Source organism: Orbicella franksi, chromosome 9 (genome assembly GCF_964199315.1).
Source record: "Orbicella franksi chromosome 9, jaOrbFran1.1, whole genome shotgun sequence".
Lineage (NCBI taxonomy): Eukaryota > Metazoa > Cnidaria > Anthozoa > Scleractinia > Merulinidae > Orbicella > Orbicella franksi.
Window position 1 is genome coordinate 4,980,591 of NC_138153.1, and position 17,794 is coordinate 4,998,384.

The 17,794-nt window shown below is 38.4% G+C and overlaps 4 protein-coding genes across 4 annotated transcripts in view; 1 reads left to right on the forward strand and 3 right to left on the reverse strand.

Annotated features, from left to right (window-relative positions):
* Nucleotides 1-979: 979 nt before the first annotated feature.
* LOC145496871 (amine oxidase [flavin-containing] B-like) lies at nucleotides 980-2,270 on the reverse strand. Its single transcript, XM_081476638.1, has 2 exons — nucleotides 1,880-2,270; nucleotides 980-1,311 (listed from the first exon to the last, which is right to left on the reverse strand). The coding sequence occupies exons 1-2, from the start codon at nucleotides 2,067-2,069 to the stop codon at nucleotides 1,070-1,072; spliced, it is 432 nt and encodes a 143-aa protein (XP_081332764.1). The 5' UTR covers nucleotides 2,070-2,270; the 3' UTR covers nucleotides 980-1,069.
* A 4,622-nt stretch (nucleotides 2,271-6,892) lies between these two features.
* Nucleotides 6,893-17,794, forward strand: part of LOC145497279 (acid ceramidase-like) — a 41,232-nt gene continuing 30,330 nt past the window's right edge. Inside the window, exons 1-2 of the mRNA XM_081477105.1 lie at nucleotides 6,893-6,987; nucleotides 8,705-8,751. Coding sequence (XP_081333231.1) covers nucleotides 6,925-6,987; nucleotides 8,705-8,751 — 110 coding nt within the window. The 5' untranslated portion in view covers nucleotides 6,893-6,924. The remainder of the gene's footprint in view (nucleotides 6,988-8,704; nucleotides 8,752-17,794) is intronic.
* On the reverse strand, nucleotides 13,781-14,868 carry LOC145497282 (uncharacterized). Its single transcript, XM_081477108.1, has 2 exons — nucleotides 14,239-14,868; nucleotides 13,781-14,121 (listed from the first exon to the last, which is right to left on the reverse strand). Exons 1-2 carry the CDS (start codon nucleotides 14,609-14,611, stop codon nucleotides 13,973-13,975), a joined length of 522 nt encoding a protein of 173 aa, XP_081333234.1. The 5' UTR covers nucleotides 14,612-14,868; the 3' UTR covers nucleotides 13,781-13,972.
* LOC145497540 (uncharacterized) lies at nucleotides 14,972-17,583 on the reverse strand. Its single transcript, XM_081477352.1, has 5 exons — nucleotides 17,329-17,583; nucleotides 16,764-17,039; nucleotides 16,520-16,684; nucleotides 15,753-16,013; nucleotides 14,972-15,261 (listed from the first exon to the last, which is right to left on the reverse strand). Exons 1-5 carry the CDS (start codon nucleotides 17,458-17,460, stop codon nucleotides 14,980-14,982), a joined length of 1,116 nt encoding a protein of 371 aa, XP_081333478.1. The 5' UTR covers nucleotides 17,461-17,583; the 3' UTR covers nucleotides 14,972-14,979.

Here is a 17,794-nt window from a genome sequence, read left to right on the forward strand (position 1 = left end):
AAAGGTTATTAAAGGAGGTCACTCTAAAAAGCTTACTTTTTTTGTCTTCACCAAAAGCAAGTAAACATTCAACTTTTCCACTCATTGAAGTTTAAGCCTCTGAAGTGCCTGCTATCCTGTAGAAATTCGTCTCAAAAGAAGTGACTTCGGAGGCTACCATTTTGAAACTGTCTTGGCAGCCAGACTGTGTTTATGTGACGTCAACTCGAAATTGACGGGAAGGAGAAAAACCTGCAACTGACTTGACATCCTTCACAAGGTCAGCAAAATCTATTTTTTCCAAGCGATTGTCCACTTCACTATCTTCAATGCTTTCATTTCAGAGTTTGGAGCATGTTTGGCTCAAAATAATATGGCTGTGGTACTTAGAAGGCTTGTCGGAAGCCATTTGGATAAAATATCTTGGACGGAATAACGTCATGAAAGTGGGGCCTGGCTGCTGAGTACTGTTCATAATGGCAGCAACAATGTTCAAATTTTGGGCTGCTTTGGAGATGAATTTCACAAGGAAAACCTGCACTTTTAAAGCTGAAACTTTGATGAGTGGCTTAACTTAGTGAAAGGTTTTTATTAGCTTCGACAAAAATTATAGATTTTTTGGAGTGACCTCCTTTAAGTATAATAAAATTATTTAATTGCTATATTAAAAGATGCACTCATTACATCACTCTACCAGTTAACTGACTTCCTCATGGTAAAACACTTTTGAACCTGTATTCTGAAAAAGTGAGTCTTTCTTTAAAGACTTCTGTCAGTCATCCAGATAAAAATGCTAGAGAAACTCATCATTGCCCTGAGAATCTGCTTAAAACCAAATTTTAAAATGTTTTTTCTAACTTCTTTTGTTTAGAATTTCAAATTGTTTTGTAGGATAAAATTAAACATACCACATATGAATTCAATATTAATAATGTAGAATTGTTTCAAGAATAAATAAATTTGCTACTTTCATTATCCGACTGTTTGAGAGTATTTTTTTTGACCAATACTTGTGAAATGAGAGCTAGGTATTTAGCAGTTCTAAATAATACAGATTATATATTTCACAAGTTTCCTATCTACTTGTTTCTCATTTTAAGAAATGTCGCAATGAAAGGCCACCAGCTAAAGCGGCAATTGCTGTTACAGTGGTAAGAAACATGGGCACAGTGGGCAGCCAGCTTTGAAATGTCGTCAGTTGGCAAGGAACAGGGGGGACTTCCTTTGAAGGTGGCTCAATTTGGTGGATCTCTTCTGCCGTTATCTTCTCCATTGCATGGAGCACCTCCCTTGCAGCTCTCTCTCCTACCTGAACTGCACCATCCATGTAACCTACCAAGCAGGTGTTATGTATGTTAGAAACATTTTGAGACCTTACAGAACATTATCTTTCTCTCTGCACACATTGCAGACCTATGGATAAATAACCGACATTGAGAAAAGCTTTTTTTTTTTTACAAAGGGACTTGCTTTATTGACCCATTACGGTATCATGCTTGTTAAGGGTTATTTGTGGAAATTTTTTCATCAAAATCAAGGGAAATTCTGCAAATATTTAAATTTTTTTACTCAAGGTCTCTCCATTGTAGCACGTCAGCTAATAGTATTGTGGCAGAAGAGTCTCTAAAAACTTTAAGACAGTTCAAAGGAATGTCAACATACACTGTTGAAGTAGTAAAAGCCTTGACTATAATATTTAGCAATGCACCCCATAAGTTTCCCTGTCATTAAAGACTGATGTCAGTTTTCCACATTCTACAATGACTGGCAAAAACCTAGCCTGCAACTAGACTCGCACCTTAAATTATTTAAATCTCAAACTGCACCTAGAGGACAATCTGAAGTGTCATCTTATATATCTCTTGTTCTGTAGCATAGAACGTCACGCATATTTTCTTACCCAACCAAACTGTAGCAGTTTCAGTACCAGCAAAGTATATTCGACCAATTGGTTCACGTAAGACTTTGTAAAAGCGAGTCATTACACCGCATGGCATGATGCTGACATAACATCCCCTAGAGTACTTTTCTGCTGGCCAGTTCTTGTCAACATAATGATATGGTTGAAGTGCCTCTTCACTGTCGAACATCTTAGCGTATTGTTCGCAGGTTGCTTTCTTCCTGTCCTCCTGGGTTTTTGAACACCAGTAACGAGCTTGGTTGCCAATAATGAAACTGAAGACAATGGAAGTGAGCTAATTTAACAGTTCTATTTATAAAGTATAAATCAATAGGCCATCTCTGATTTACTTTGTGCCTCTGTTTCAAAATGAGTCTTCAGGCAAAACCTTTCATATGAAAATGAGATTGATTTGCATGAAAATGAACGGTTTTCTTAAAAGGAGTCTAGCTAAAGGTAATTTTGTCCAGGATCCGGATTCACATGAACTTTGATGTCAACCAGGCGTCACTGTAAAATTTCACAAAATATATTTTTTGATACACACTGTTTATACAAGGAAAATTATTCTGCTACAAGAAATCTCTTTAATTTCTCAAACATTTTCAAGAGTGAATCTTACAAAATATTGTTACAAGCATTTTTTTAATGATTACTATGATTACTAACAATTTTTTAAAAACAAAATTTAAAAGGTTTTCGTCCGTTTGTTTACCACGTGAAGGTGTCAGCTGGTTAAACAAAAGTCATGTAATGAATTGGCTATCTTTAAAACGGGGAACGGGGAATGGAGGAAAGGGGAACGGGGAACGGGGAACGGGGAACGGGGAATGGGGAACAGGGAATCTCTAAAAGAGGGAATCTCTAAAAGGGGGAATCTCTAAAAGGGGGAATCTCTAAAAGAGGGAATCTCTAAAAGGGGGAATCTCTAAAAGGGGGAATCTCTAAAAGGGGGAAGCTCTAAAAGGGGGAAGCTCTTAAAGGGGGAAGCTCTAAAAGGGGGAATCTCTAAAAGGAGGAAGCTCTAAAAGGAGGTATCTCTAAAAGGGGGAATCTCTAAACGGGGGAATCTCTAAAAGAGGGAATCTCTAAAAGGGGGAATCTCTAAAAGGGGGAATCTCTAAAAGAGGGAATCTCTAAAAGGGGGAATCTCTAAAAGGGGGAATCTCTAAAAGGGGGAATCTCTAAAACGGGAAATCTCTAAAACGGGGAATCTCTAAAAAGGGGAATCTCTAAAAGGGGGAATCTCTAAAACGGGGAATCTCTAAAAGGGGGAATCTCTAAAACGGGGAATCTCTAAAAGGGGGAATCTCTAAAAGAGGGAATCTCTAAAAGGGGGAAGCTCTAAAAGGGGGAATCTCTAAAAGGGGGAATCTCTAAAAGAGGGAATCTCTAAAAGGGAGAATCTCTAAAAGGGGGAATCTCTAAAAGGGGGAATCTCTAAAAGGGGGAATCTGTAAATTTTTACACTCCTCACTCCTGATATTACTCTCGTGCTTTTTTTCCCGTAGACAAAACGATAATTTAATTTATTCTAAACCACGAAAGCAAATAACAAATTTCCATAACAGTATATTCTTAGTGTTTTCTTAGTGTTTTTCCAGCTCCTTTAAATTGATGGCGACTGAAAAATATCTGCCTTTATCGTAAATTAAACCAGAAAGCAGGATTTTGTCAAGCACTCCAAAACAACAGAACAAAACTAACAAACCTGGCAACGATATGTGCCTATGTTCTAAGCCCTAAAGGTTCTATCTATATTCTTAGTTCAGGAGTGACGTACAGATCTCGTTTGGATATCTAGCGATCGGTTTTCGTCAAAATCAGTGAGCTTACATATCACAGGCTCGTGTTTCCACGTGTAAGCTATCTTATTTCGATCCGTCTCCGCACGATAGTGGTGATTGCTAACCAACACATTTTAAGTCCCTGTGCGCTATTCCATTTTCGTGCAAGTAGAGCAGTCCTCCTGCAACATCAGCGGCAATCTTATCCATAAATGTGCCCTCTATTCCATTGCAGTCTTGACTGTCGATAAGGTACATTAACTCGTTAACGAGCTCAGCTTTCCTTCATCGCCGAAAACTTCAATATCGAAATACACGTACTCTAGCATAATTGCCATGGGGTCCTGGCAAACAGCTTTGAACTGGACGATGTTTTCGTGGCGTAGCTGTGACAACAACGTGGCGTCTTTGGCAAAAGCTTCAACAAAGCCCGCAGAGGACGAGAGCAGTTTCTTCACTACGACGTCTACTGATTCGCGAACGTTCTGGAAATATTTAGTTCTTAATACGGCACCAAATGAACCTTGTTCGATAACATCTTGTGTGCCGAGGTCATCCCACTTAAAATGTGGAAGATCTTGGAACTTAGCGACCTTTTTCTTTCGAAAAGTAAATGGCAGAGGAACTTTAAATTCGTCTCCACCTGACGGCATGGCGCAAAGAGCGGTCTGGATTAGCAAGGAATCACTGATTATACTGAGCAAATTTCCGCCAAAATCTCTGACTAGAACAAATGAATTTCTCTAGGAAGTATTGTGAAAAACTGGCATGAAACTCTCCTTACCACCGATGCGACGCCTTCAATCAAACCTCCCGCGAGCAGTTGGCGTTTCATGGATTCATATGGTTTCCCAGGTCGCCCACCATTCAATTTTTTTGTAACTAGAAAATTATTGTAATGGAGTTTGAAATTTCCTCAATGGAAGATAATCTATATGTCTGTAAACTGACGCTGTAAGTCCTGTAATAAACTTCAGCACATATCGGCAGAATTTTCAAAAAGTTAAACAACCTAGGGCTGTCAACAATTGAAATTGAACGCCTCACCAGGTATGTTTTAGCACAGTGAACGATGGCAACCGATCTTGTCGCGACATCTTAGCGAAAGTGGTCGCAAAGAACAAGTCCGGATAAAATGTAGGTTAAAATTTGTTCGTCAGCGAATAACAATCCCGTATTGTCGTTTTTCTTTCATCGACCAACGTGTGGAACAAAGTGGCATATACATATAAACCTGAGATATATATTCTGACAGATATAACCTGACAGAGATATTCCCTGAGGAGATCAGTTTTTAAACTTGACCTTTGCGCGTTCCTGTGACATTTCCCGTAAAACGGCTAGATTGCGGAATGTCAGAGGCAGTAATAACTACTAATAATAAACTTTACCTAGTTTTTAAAAACATTTATTAAAAGGTATTTTATCCTGCGAACAGGCGTTCTAGCGAGAGCGTGTGGAACGGACGAAAAGAAATATTTGCGAGCGAAGGGAAGCCGAGCCGAGCGTTGCAATTTCGTTTCGCAAATTTCCCACTTGAGAGCATGTTCGCAGGCCATAAGCATTGAAGATTCCCACTTTTCAAGATTCTCAGTAGTAATGACTCCCTCTTTTAAAGATAACCGCTTTTAATGATTCCTGCTTTTAATGATTCCCGCTTTTAAAAATTCCCACTTTTAAGGATTCCCGCTTTTAAAGATTCCCGCTTTTAAAGATTCCCGCTTTTAAAGATTCCCGCTTTTAAAGATTCCCCGCTTTTAAAGATTCCCGCTTTTAAAGATTCCCGCTTTTAAAGATTCCCCGTTTAAAAGATTCCCGCTTTTAGAGATTCCCGCTTTTAGAGATTCCCGCTTTTAGAGATTCCCGCTTTTAGAGATTCCCGCTTTTAGGGATTCCCCCATTTAGGGATTCCCCCTTTTAGGGATTCCCCCATTTAGGGATTCCCCCTTTGAGGGATTCCCCCTTTGAGGAATTCCCCCTTTCAGGGATTCCCCCTTTCAGGGATTCCCCCTTTGAGGGATTCCCCCTTTGAGGGATTCCCCCTTTGAGGGATTCCCCCTTTGAGGGATTCCCCCTTTGAGAGATAACCCGTTGCCCGTTGCCCGTTCCTCGATTCCTCCATTCCCCGTTCCTCGTTTTAGAGATAGCCGTAATGAATTTGCGCTTTAGGATTCATAGTTAACTATGGATTCGTTTTTTTCGTAAAACTACGTCGCCTGATTCATAAAACAACAATAACAAAATTTTACGTACTATAAGCAAAACATTTACGACAACTTGTCCAAATATGATCCTTTCAACAAGCACACAACTCTTGTCTTCACATAGACTCCATTATTTAACTTTGTAGCATTTAGTATTCATAACCACTTATAACTCTCCCGTATTTGCATATAAAATAAGTCGAAGTACAGTACGAGGGAATTGTAAGAAAGTTATGAAAGCGCGATTGTATTTTAAATTTACATCGCCCGGAGATACAGCGTCCCGAATAATCTGTTGAACATAACCAGCCATTTGACCTTGCATTGATAAACGAACTTAGATTTACAATACCCCATTTGTGTAACCAAGGGAAAAAGAATCAATCTAAAAAAGGAATGAAAGGTTTAAGATTCTGCGATAAATTGGTACGTGTTCATCATTGTCTTGAAGCTTCCGAAGGGTATAACTGCTTACCGGAAATCCACGTTTCTCCTTGTGGTTTTGCCTCTGATCGCCATTTGCTCGAGAACAGTGGCGTTAAATGTGAACCTGTTCTATCGTCCCCTTCTGAATGCGAGAGCAGAAGGTGCACTCCAGCAACTATGCTGAAGATCAACACCACAACGATAAATCTGAGTTTTGAACACCTCATTTTGCCAAGCAGATCGGTCATGCACGAGGGAATTCTCCGAACAAAAGAAGGGTCCTTGTTATGTGCCACATCTGTACTGTCTGTCTCTCGCTATCAACCAATCACATTTGAGCCGCGCCGCCTGATTACACGCTTCGGCTTGCTGCGGGCATTCCATTGTTGCAGCCCGGTGCTCTCGGTATATTCTTTCTTCTTTCTTGGAGTACATGAGATATGTGTTCATAGTATGTTAGGTACTAGTCATGCGACTTGTAACAAGCTTTGTTATTGTAAAAGTGCCGTACCCCTCTCTGCAGAGTGTGACATTGTTGGGTCATATGATTTGCTTCTGGTTTCGTATGTCATGCCAACGGGGCTCTTATGCAAGCTCGTGAAAGCTTATTTTTCACTTCCAAGCAGTCATGGAGCAGATTTGGGTCTTCCTTACATGTATACTGTTCCTTGGAGCAGTTTCGGCTTCAACGGTAAAGTACAATAGCGGAAATTATAGCGTACGTTAGAGTCTTTACTTAGCGTAGTCGTGTAGTTGGGGGTAAAATCTTGTGCATGTTCATTTCCGTGATATTGCGATCGACGATTGAAGCTTATTAGAGATGCATACAATCATCTTAAAATTAGTAAGATGGGGAACTCGAGATTTCATCCTTACTCGTGAACGTAAGCCTAAAGGGGATTTACTTGTTAAGCTTAAATTTTTAATCATTGCGTGTTGTTTGATAGCTTAGAATAGCTTTATAGAAATATTATACGCTTGAAACTTCATCAAGCCATATATATACTGCGAGGTGACTCTTTCCTCAGATTAAAAGGAACTCTATTTTTGAAAACTTTTTAAAGGTATGTGGTAGCCTGCATTGCAGGCGTTTTCCGTCTGGTCACGATTTACTATCGGTATGGGAAAGTTCGCCGCCATGTTGGCTTAGGAAAAGTGGGTGGGGTGGGGGTGGGGGCAGAAGGAGGGAAAAAAAAAACGTCTACTCACAAAGGCTGTGAAAACGGGAAACACCTCCTAATTACTTGCACTTCACTGATCTCCTGCAAATGATCAACCAGCCAACCAAAATGAACTGAAAGCTAAAATTCATTTCTGATAAAAACAAAACCACATGGAGAGTCCATATCCTGCCAAACATTGGCGAGAATAATGTGACACTGGTTATGTAGTGTATCAATGTATGATAAAGGGTTTCTTTCAAGGTGAAGTTCTGAAATATTGGCAAGCATTTAGCCATTCTTCTTTGGAGAATCTCTTCAAGCCGTGAGAATGACAGCATTTCTTTAGAGTTGTGCTGACTGAAATTTGTAGTTAAGTTGTTTAATGCCATTGGTGAATGATTCTCCACGATTTGGTGATTGTGTGAGCAACCCTCTTTGGCTTGAAAGTTACAGCTTGCCAAATTATGCTTCTTTGCAAAGCACACCAATTAAAAGCTGAAATGCACCGTTGAAATGCTGGAGAACTGAAAGCTTTAACCTTTATTTAAGTCCATCATGGTTTTGCCATGTGGCCCCTGGCAAACAGTGTGCCTTAACTGTTTGACTTTGAGCTGAACTTGATGAAGGCAGCCAATGATCTAGAACTAAGATCTGTTTTGTTTATTGAAATTAGATACATGTATAGGTGTGACTGGGTTACTAAGTTAGTGGAGTCACACCGCTAGTCAAAAAATTAACTCTCTTTTTATTGTTTGTGATGGGAGACGCGGTGGCCTCATGGTTAGTGTGCTCGTCTCTGGATCGAACGGTCTGGGTTCCCCGAGCCCTGGCAAGGGACATTGTGTTGTGTTCTTGGGCAAGACACTTTACTCTCACAGTGCATCTCTCCACCCAGGTGTATAAATGGGTACCAACGAACTAAATGCTGGGGGTAACCCTGCAATGGACTAGCATCCCATCCAGGGGGGAGTAGAAATACTTCTAGTCGCTTCATGCTACAGAAACCGGGATAAGCTCCGGCCTGATGGGCCACTTGGCTCGTACGCAGACTTTACCTTTTACCTTTACCTTATTGTTTGTGGCGTTGAAAAAAGTCAATGATTCCTTCATCAGTCACTCCACAATATTATTACTAGCACAGGCTTTGGCTCCAGTTCTAAGGGAAGTAGCACTAGTTGTCTCTTTGAGAACTTCCAGTTTATGGATGAACTATATCAACATGTTTTCATGTTTGTGTAATTCCAGCTTTCAGATCAGGAATGTATCACTGATGCCTATCCACCAACTGAAAGGTATGACTACAGTTTAATTAAATATATATATAGGTTGAATAAACAGAAGAAGATGCGAACTTTTCTCGTAGGAGGTCTTTAATTCAAGTGGACGTTTCGCCCATTCAGGTTTCTTCAACACTAAGAATATCAATACTCAGAATAAAATTTACAAAAAGTGAAAAAGCCTTAAATAAGTTACAAAACAATAACTTACAAAGAGAACAAAGAAATAAAATTTTTTTTCAAATAAGATTACATAAGAATTACGTAATAATAAAAATAGCAAAACGCCCGCTAAAAAGCAAATAAAAACAAATAAAGTACAGCAGCAAGATGGTGTTAATTGTAGCGAATCCTATTCCTGGAATTAAACTTGCACCTTTTGTTGAGTCCATGAGGTGTGAGGGTGCATAATTGAGCACACCAAAAGGCCTCTCTTGTGAGCAAACGGTCATCAAGACTATTATTATTGACACTTAGATTACACAACTGTTCAATAATTAAAAATTCAAAATCTGCCAGAGCATGAGGCTCTTTGTTAAAATGAATAGCAACTTCACAAGTACGTTTTTTGGTGATCATAGAAGACTTGTGGTTGCGGAAACGAATTTTAAATTCGTTACTTGTGGACCCAACATATTGCACATTGCATTTCTTGCACGTAACCAAGTAGATGACATTTTTAGATTTACAATTAAGAATCTGCGTAATAGGATACGTCCTGCTAGTACTGGTGCTAGTAAAGCAATTAGATTCCTTTAAATAATTGCGACATAGATCACATTTGGCTGTGCATTTAAAGCGACCCCGTTGATTATCGGGCGTGCGATGTTGCTCACGAGGCTTACTGAGGCTTACTGCTCAAGGCTTACTGAGGCTCACGAGGCTTACTGCTCAAGATTAATCTCTTCTCCTACGAGAAAAGTTCGCATCTTCTTCTGTTTATTCAACCTGTAATTATTTAAAGAAGAAGCGTTCTGTATCCATTGGATCCGTTTCTCCAAGGCATCATCGTTGGCAAACCAACATCATTTACACATCTATATATATATAAACTTCTTGAACTTGAACAGAATAAATTTATAGAGCGCTCGACTCTGAGAGGAGCAGTGTAGATAATAAACAATGGTAGCAAGACTTCAATTCATCATTTTATTGCGACAACGCTGTTTCGTATGGTCAAAGGATGACCACACTCATCAGGCAATATCAACGAATGACCGTTAAATTTCAGAAACTGGCAATTAAAAGCTAACTTTAGGTTGCTATGAGATATAAAAACAGTTGTTATGATATGGAAAAACAGATGGTATATAACATTGAAAAACTGGCAATAAAAAAATAAATAAATAATAATAATAATAAAATAAAAAAAATAAAATAATAATAATAATAATAAAAAGTAAAATAAGAATAACAAGTATAACTGCAAAAATGCATTTTTGCATTTATTATTATTTGCTCCAAAATGTGCTTTTTGGGGGTTTTGTGAACCAAAAATTGTCCAAAATGAGCTCCTTTGATTTGATACCCAAAAAGGGAAAAATTAGAAGACATAGAAATTGTACATTTTGGGTTTGTCTCACATGAAAACACAAGTAAGCATATCATTAACACTTGAAATGTACTTTATTATGCGTTACTTGGAACAGATTTCATAATGAATACTGAAAAGGTCCCATTACAAATGTAGGAACTTTATTACTCTAGCTTAACTTGATTAGAGTATAAGAATTGTACATTTTCTAACTTTTTCTATATTCAGTGGGATATAAAAGATACAACAGAGTAATTTCCAGACAAATCTTACCAAAAAAATTTATCCATATTAAAAAAGTTAACAAAAACATCCTAAGCATCAAACTTTCCTTTCTGGCAAGCAATAAATGTTTGGAAATATGCCTCAGCTCTACAAACAAGTCATAAATTTATGAAATCCTTCAGCTCTGTAAACAAGTCATAAATTTATGAAATCCTTCAGCTCTGTAAACAAGTCATAAATTTATGAAATCCTTCAGCTCTACATGAAGTCATAAATTTATGAAATCCTTCAGCTCTACTAACAAGTCATAAATTTATGAAATCCTTCAGCTCTGCAAACAAGTCATAAATTTATGAAATCCTTCAGCTCTGCAAACAAGTCATAAATTTATGAAATCCTTCTGCTCGGCCAACAAGTCATAAATTTATGAAATCCTTTAGCTCTATCAACAAGTCATAAATTTATGAAATCCTTCAGCTCTGTAAACAAGTCATAAATTTATGAAATCCTTCAGCTCTGTAAACAAGTCATAAATTTATGAAATCCTTCAGCTCTACATGAAGTCATAAATTTATGAAATCCTTCAGCTCTACTAACAAGCCATAAATTTATGAAATCCTTCAGCTCTGCAAACAAGTCATAAATTTATGAAATCCTTCAGCTCTACAACCAAATCATAAATTTATGAAATCCTTCAGCTCTACAAAAAAGTCATAAATTTATGAAATCCTTCTGCTCGGCCAACAAGTCATAAATTTATGAAATCCTTCAGCTCGGCCAACAAGTCATAAATTTATGAAATCCTTAAGCTCTACAAAAAAGTCATAAATTTATGAAATCCTTCAGCTCTGCCAACAAGTCATAAATTTATGAAATCCTTCAGCTCTGCCAACAAGTCATAAATTTATGAAATCCTTTAGCCTTATCAGCAAGTCATAAATTTATGAAATCCTTCAGCTCTACAAAAAAGTCATAAATTTATGAAATCCTTCAGCTCTACAAAAAGTCATAAATTTATGAAATCCTTCAGCTCTACAAAAAGTCATAAATTTATGAAATCCTTTAGCTCTATCAACAAGTCATAAATTTATGAAATCCTTCAGCTCTGCCAACAAGTCATAAATTTATGAAATCCTTCAGCTCTGCCAACAAGTCATAAATTTATGAAATCCTTTAGCCTTATCAACAAGTCATAAATTTATGAAATCCTTCAGCTCTACAAAAAAGTCATAAATTTATGAAATCCTTTAGCTCTATCAACAAGTCATAAATTTATGAAATCCTTCAGCTCTACAAACAAGTCAAAGTTATGAAATTCTTTCAGCTATACAAACAAGTCATAAACATATGAAGTACTTCACTTCCACAAACAAGACCTAAATTTATAAAATCCTTCAACTCCACAAACAAGTCGCTATTAAATTGATGAAATCCCTTCCAGCCACAAACAACTAATTAAGTACTACGAAAGACAACCAGGTCTTCAAAGAAATCTTAAATATACACCTATTAAATACCTTTTTATATAAAGACGTAAGGGCAAGACTTAGAGCTACTAAAAAAATTAAGCTAGTGAAACAACATATGGCATTGTTTACTTTAAGGAGACCCACTAAATAGCGCGATCAAACGCGTTAAAAACATTAATGAATGAATCAATCAATCAGTCAATCAAAAATAGGAAACAGTAAACTGTACAACACGCTCCTAAAATAAACTGAAAAGACCAAACAAAATTAAAGCTACAATTTGTACATGCAGGACGGTTAGGTTTGTTGATTTACTTTTGCGCCATCAAGTGGGTTCCCTGAAAGTAGCAAAGCTCAATATCTAATATTTTATGTTACATTTAGCAGCAGTTCCATGCAACGCGTCCATCCATGAAAATCAAGTTTCCAGGCCATGTTGTAGATGAGAGAAGATGCGAAAGAAAAAGTTCGAAGAAAAGACTTACTAACGGCTCCTCTAGGAGCCATCACTTAAATAAAAGTGCAATGGTCAACAAATAGATTCTTAATGTTGAAATATATCGCGTTGTGATACGTGAATTTTCGCCGAAAATTTGCAATTTCTTACAAAGATAATTAGCCATGTACGCGTGTGGAATAGCAACTCCACTTTCCGGCCGAAAGTACACATAGTTAACGAGACGTTCGTACACTGCTTGTTGTTTCTTACAAACTTCTTGGGACATTTTTCCTCTAATCTCTTACAAAACTCCGAGGTCACGAAAACCGGGAGCGGTGTTGGATTTTTTTAAGGAAAAGGAAAAGGAAAGTTACGCTGAAAGCTCGGCATTTGCACTGAAAATTAAGTAATTGTTACCCACCAACTCTCTTGCTAAGAAGGTACCCACAGTATTATGCTCAATGACGTTAAACTTGAGCTTAAACGAGACGTTCGTACACTGCTTGTTGTTTCTTACAAACTTCTTGGGACATTTTTCCTCTAATCTCTTACAAAACTCCGAGGTCACGAAAACCGGGAGCGGTGTTGGATTTTTGCTTGTAACCGCTGTGAAAAAGGTTATTATTTCAGACAAATGGTATAGAAATAAACACATCCATCGTATCTCCAAAACATGGCGATCGTTCCATTTACCCATAAGTCTTCGCGCACCAAAGAGGCTAAAAGACGCGCGCAGGAAAAGTCGCGGCATATCGGTTTATTATCTGTTTGGAAGGCCTTGAAAACCCCTTCCATTTTCCTAACAGAATTGTCATCTTGAACTTTCGTGTTGTGGGAAATTTGCTCTTTTCGAATTGATACAAATGCCGTTTGGAAACCCAAAAACGATCAGCTACGATTTTTGGGAAGTAGTATTCGCGTAGTCGCTTTATACCAGAAACTTTCTGGAACTTTTTCTCTTCCAAGAAAATCAGCAAATTCGGCATTGAATAACCGCAAAACAAGACGTTCCTCTGCCTAAACCTATCGCCTAACGGTTAACGATTCTTAGCGCAACTTAGAATTAACTTGAGATGGCACTTTCCAGCACTTACATTTTGATGGGTCGTGATAACCACTTTATCACTTGATGCCAGTACAGTCATGGTATCAAAAAACTGCTAAAAACACCCTTAATTACAGCTTTAGAGACTTTTAATCCAAAACGACACGGTGAATTTTTTTATGTTATCAAATTTTGATAAGCGTAAGACGCAACTTTTGGCAAAGTTTAAAATATAGAGTTCAGAATCAACTTCAATTTTCAAAACTTGAAGGTTGCTTTGAACCGTTGCGTCTTATCGTGCTTATTGAAATTTAATAATATAAAAAAAAATTCACTGTTCCGTTTTTGAATTATAAGCCCCTAAAGATGTTATTAAAGGGTTTTTTTTACCAGGTCATACTGTTGCTAAATTGACCCATCAAAATCTAACTGCTGGAAACTATTTTGAGCCACCTTAAAGAACTTGAAACGTAGCTAAATTGATAGCAAAATCTGGAACCGCCATCTTTTTCCATAGGCTGGATTCAGTCTCCATCCGAGTTGTCTGCCTCCTCTTGTCCGTTGTCGATGTCCAGTTCTTTATTGACATGACTTGCCGTCAGTCTACATTCTTCTCCTCTCTCCAGACAAACAACATTTCTGTTGGCTGAAAGACCAGCAGCAATTCCAGCACCTAGGGAAGAATAAATTAATCCTCAGTTCCGTTTATTTGAAATACGAGGCTGTCTATTTACAGTATGTTGGCACGTTACTAAGTTTTTCGTACGGACAGTATACGTTGTGAACGTACCTTTTGACCGTGTCAAGTCCAAAATCCAATTCCCTTCAAAGCTAAATCTTTTTATTATTGCTGAGATGAGGTCAGCAGGCAGAGTGTAAGTGACTGCTCCGTCGTCGACTCCCGGACAGGCAAATACATTGGAGGCATCCTCCACGAGGTTGGAGCATTCCGGGCCGACGACGTTGCTCGCCGTCCAGTGGCAGATCAATATTTCCGTCAAACTGTTTTGCAGCAAGTGTCCTGTACAAAATATATATGTTATCAATCTAATGCAAAAGTGAGTATTGAAAAGTACATGTCGTAATGCAAATACAATAACAGACGAAGCTTTAAGTTGTTTTGACGAACTACTGTTCTCTTGGCTGCTCGCGTCTTGTATCATTTGGAAAGCATCATGTCTCTTACCCTCACTCCCTCCCCTCCATAGAAAACAAGTCGTGGTGGTCCTGCTACACTTACCTTGAACTTTTTTCTGCCTCGTGTCGTACCAGAAGGCCTTCTGGACCAATGAAAATTTTTCCTGGATGCTTGATTGGTCTCCAGGGTTAATGATCGCAATGTTGTACCTCTGTAAGGCATCGACATTGCAGGCATGAACTGAAAGAAGAACTCTTTTCAGTTCTGTTTCATCTGCATCCTATTGACGGTAATAACGACAAGTCAGTTTGTTACGAGAGTAGCACGTAGTTATGACATTTATGTCGTATTGAGGTACATTTTTCAATTAACTGTAAAGGAATCAGTGTTACATTAAAACTGAGAGAAACTGATTAAGCCACCCTGAGTGCATTTACTTATTACCTCCTCTAGCTTTATAATGGCGAGATGAAACCCTTCAAATGAGGGGGCAATTGTCCTCAGTTTTTGCACTGGCAACGTGTCTTGCAATTCCATCAGTATTCCAACCTCGTGACTTTCTTCATTCTTGTTATGGAAGAAGAAGACGCCGTTTTTTTCTTCCGCCACGTTTAACCCTTTCATGGTTTCCTCCTTTTCCCAGGCCAGTGCACGCCTGATAAAGGACTCAAGGACCTGTTATGAGGCAACAGTGACAAATAAGGACAAAATCACCGGTTTCTGTGATTTTTTTCTTTTGGAAGTATCATAATTATTCGTTTTGGGGCACGGCGCCCATATTTTATAATGGAACTCAACAACACGGGGCATTTATTTATTTTTTAATTCTTAAATACATCAGAATCTCCAAAAAGAAACTGGCAATTATAAAGAAATGAAAATATGATAGACGCTTTGACAGTAACAATGCATGCAGGCAAACTTGTATTAATTTAAAGAAAAACATAGTCCCCAGTCTATGCAACGTAGTTAGCTTCAGTGTTATTTTCCAAAACAGTGAAACTTTGAGTTGCGCTTATTGGAAAAATGGTGTCGTAAAATAATAAAATCCATCTTTTGAAAAGCATCAAGTAAAAGCAAATGGTTGCCGGTCAGTAAAACGCTATTTCAGTAATACAGCTGTTGCTTATAAGCCTCTGTGTTATAAACTACGCATAAGGACTTACTGGTGATGTCTGCCCTTTACGTAGGCTGACCTCCCTAAACTGCGCCATCTTTTCTTCTGTGGCATGGTGTGGAAATCTCCTTTTAAGAGATTCCCAGTCCTCTTCCCCAGTAAATTTTAAGAAGGCTTGCACAGCGATCTTCTTTTTCTTTATTTTGTCAGCCGCCTCCTTCATTTCCTTTAGTGAGTACTGTTTGGTCAGGACTTTGTTCAGTAGGTCGTCTTTGGTATCCTTTTCCAGACCTTGAAGAGGCATCCCGACCTTTGCATAAAACAGCATAAAACATCGAATTAATTTTCAGGAAATAAGCTGAAAATTCATGTGATGAGTGTCGTCCCTTGTGGGAGGCTAGAAATTAATATATGCGTGGGTCGACATTTAATCAGATTGACTGCGCGAGCGATCTAGTGTTTTTGTTTTGACCAAGATTGTTAGGCCCAGCTTTGTTCGGACGTATACATAATAGGAGAAGTTCATACGTTTGTCACGGTATAAAATTTTTCATTGCGTGGACAACCGTTTGTGTTCCGTAGATATCGACAGCAAGTATTCATAGCTTTAATCAATCGACGCAAGTGTTTTCCTGTGACCAGATGACAGTTGGATCGTGATAGAGAACATTTTGCCACTTTTAGACACGAATACCGCATGGCATCATTAGCGTTACATACATAAATACAAAAATGATACAGCTTTTATTTAAACACGATTACATGTCAAAGCGTCCTGCTCCTAGGGGTCGTGCACCAACTAATGAAAAGACTTGCCTGGTTTTGGGTTATCTGAGGATTCTTTTTCCTCCTGGATGGCTTCTCTGGCTTCATCCCCTTAAGTGTTCCTTTGTCAAATTGTTTGGAGACCTCCAGAAGAAGATTGAAAGTTTCTCTATGCAATAACGCTGCCTGTAATGTTGGCTCCAACGAGTTCACATCCTGTTGTCAGTGAAAGAAGACGTTTGTTAATTTCTGTTCAATAAAAATAACGAAACCGATCATTTATATTTTCACCTACCTTATCAGATGGGGTGTACATAGTCTGACAGGATTTCTTCCAAGCTGTGGAACTTGCGGGGGTGTCATCCTTCTCGTAGTCTTTCTTATTCATTTGATAAAGCCATTGTCGGCAAGCCACTACGCGCTCAACCCATTTGGTCTGCCTACTCCCCTGGTTGTCTGTGTTATGCTTGGCGGCGAGCCTGCAAACTTGCTCGTCAGATAACCCAGAGTCGTATACGCTGACCCAAACTTTCTGGAGCAACTTTTCGTTCTTCTCACTTGCCATTGACAACTGAAATTAGTAAAAGGAGATTATGGTTAAAAATTGATGAAGTTGGTTGGAAGACATAATCAATTAATATTTCTTACGTGAAATCGATTGTATCATTGTCCTGTCTCCGTTGTGATGGTTTTTTCCCTTATTCTTGAGACTTTTAAGTATGTTTACTCAGCAGTACAAAGAAAGAATTTTCAAGTTGAACCTTTTAAGTTTCGTTAGAGGTTTACAGACAATCCACCTTGCTGCAATTTGTCTACCAGTACTAATTCTATACTTGTTTTAAAACTGTGTTGGGGTATACCTTCTTGTAGGCTGCACGACGATGCAGACCTCCAATCAACTCCAGGTTAGCACCCTTAACCAGATTTTTGTCTTTTTGAACATCCTCCCTTGTAACGTCAGCGATGGCCAACCAGGGTTGAGCGTTGTGCATTGAGGCAGGACTGCTCTCGATGCTCTTTGATATCTCTTCCACCCTGGCCTCATCTATTTTTCTGTCAAGCCATTTCGACCGGCATTCCCTCAATGAGGCCACTTTTAAGTTAAATAAACCTAAGATGTGGATTTAAAATTGGGTTATTAAAACGGTGTATCGGGCAAAACATATAGCCATGTGCCTGTTACAATTAGTGCGCGAATTAATCAATCAATCAATCGATCGATCAATCAAAAACATTATTAACGTATCAGAGTCTAGCTATTCGAGGGGCACAAAAGCCTTTAAAAAATAGCCGAAAGAAAATATTCGCGCTGATTCGTTTAAAATT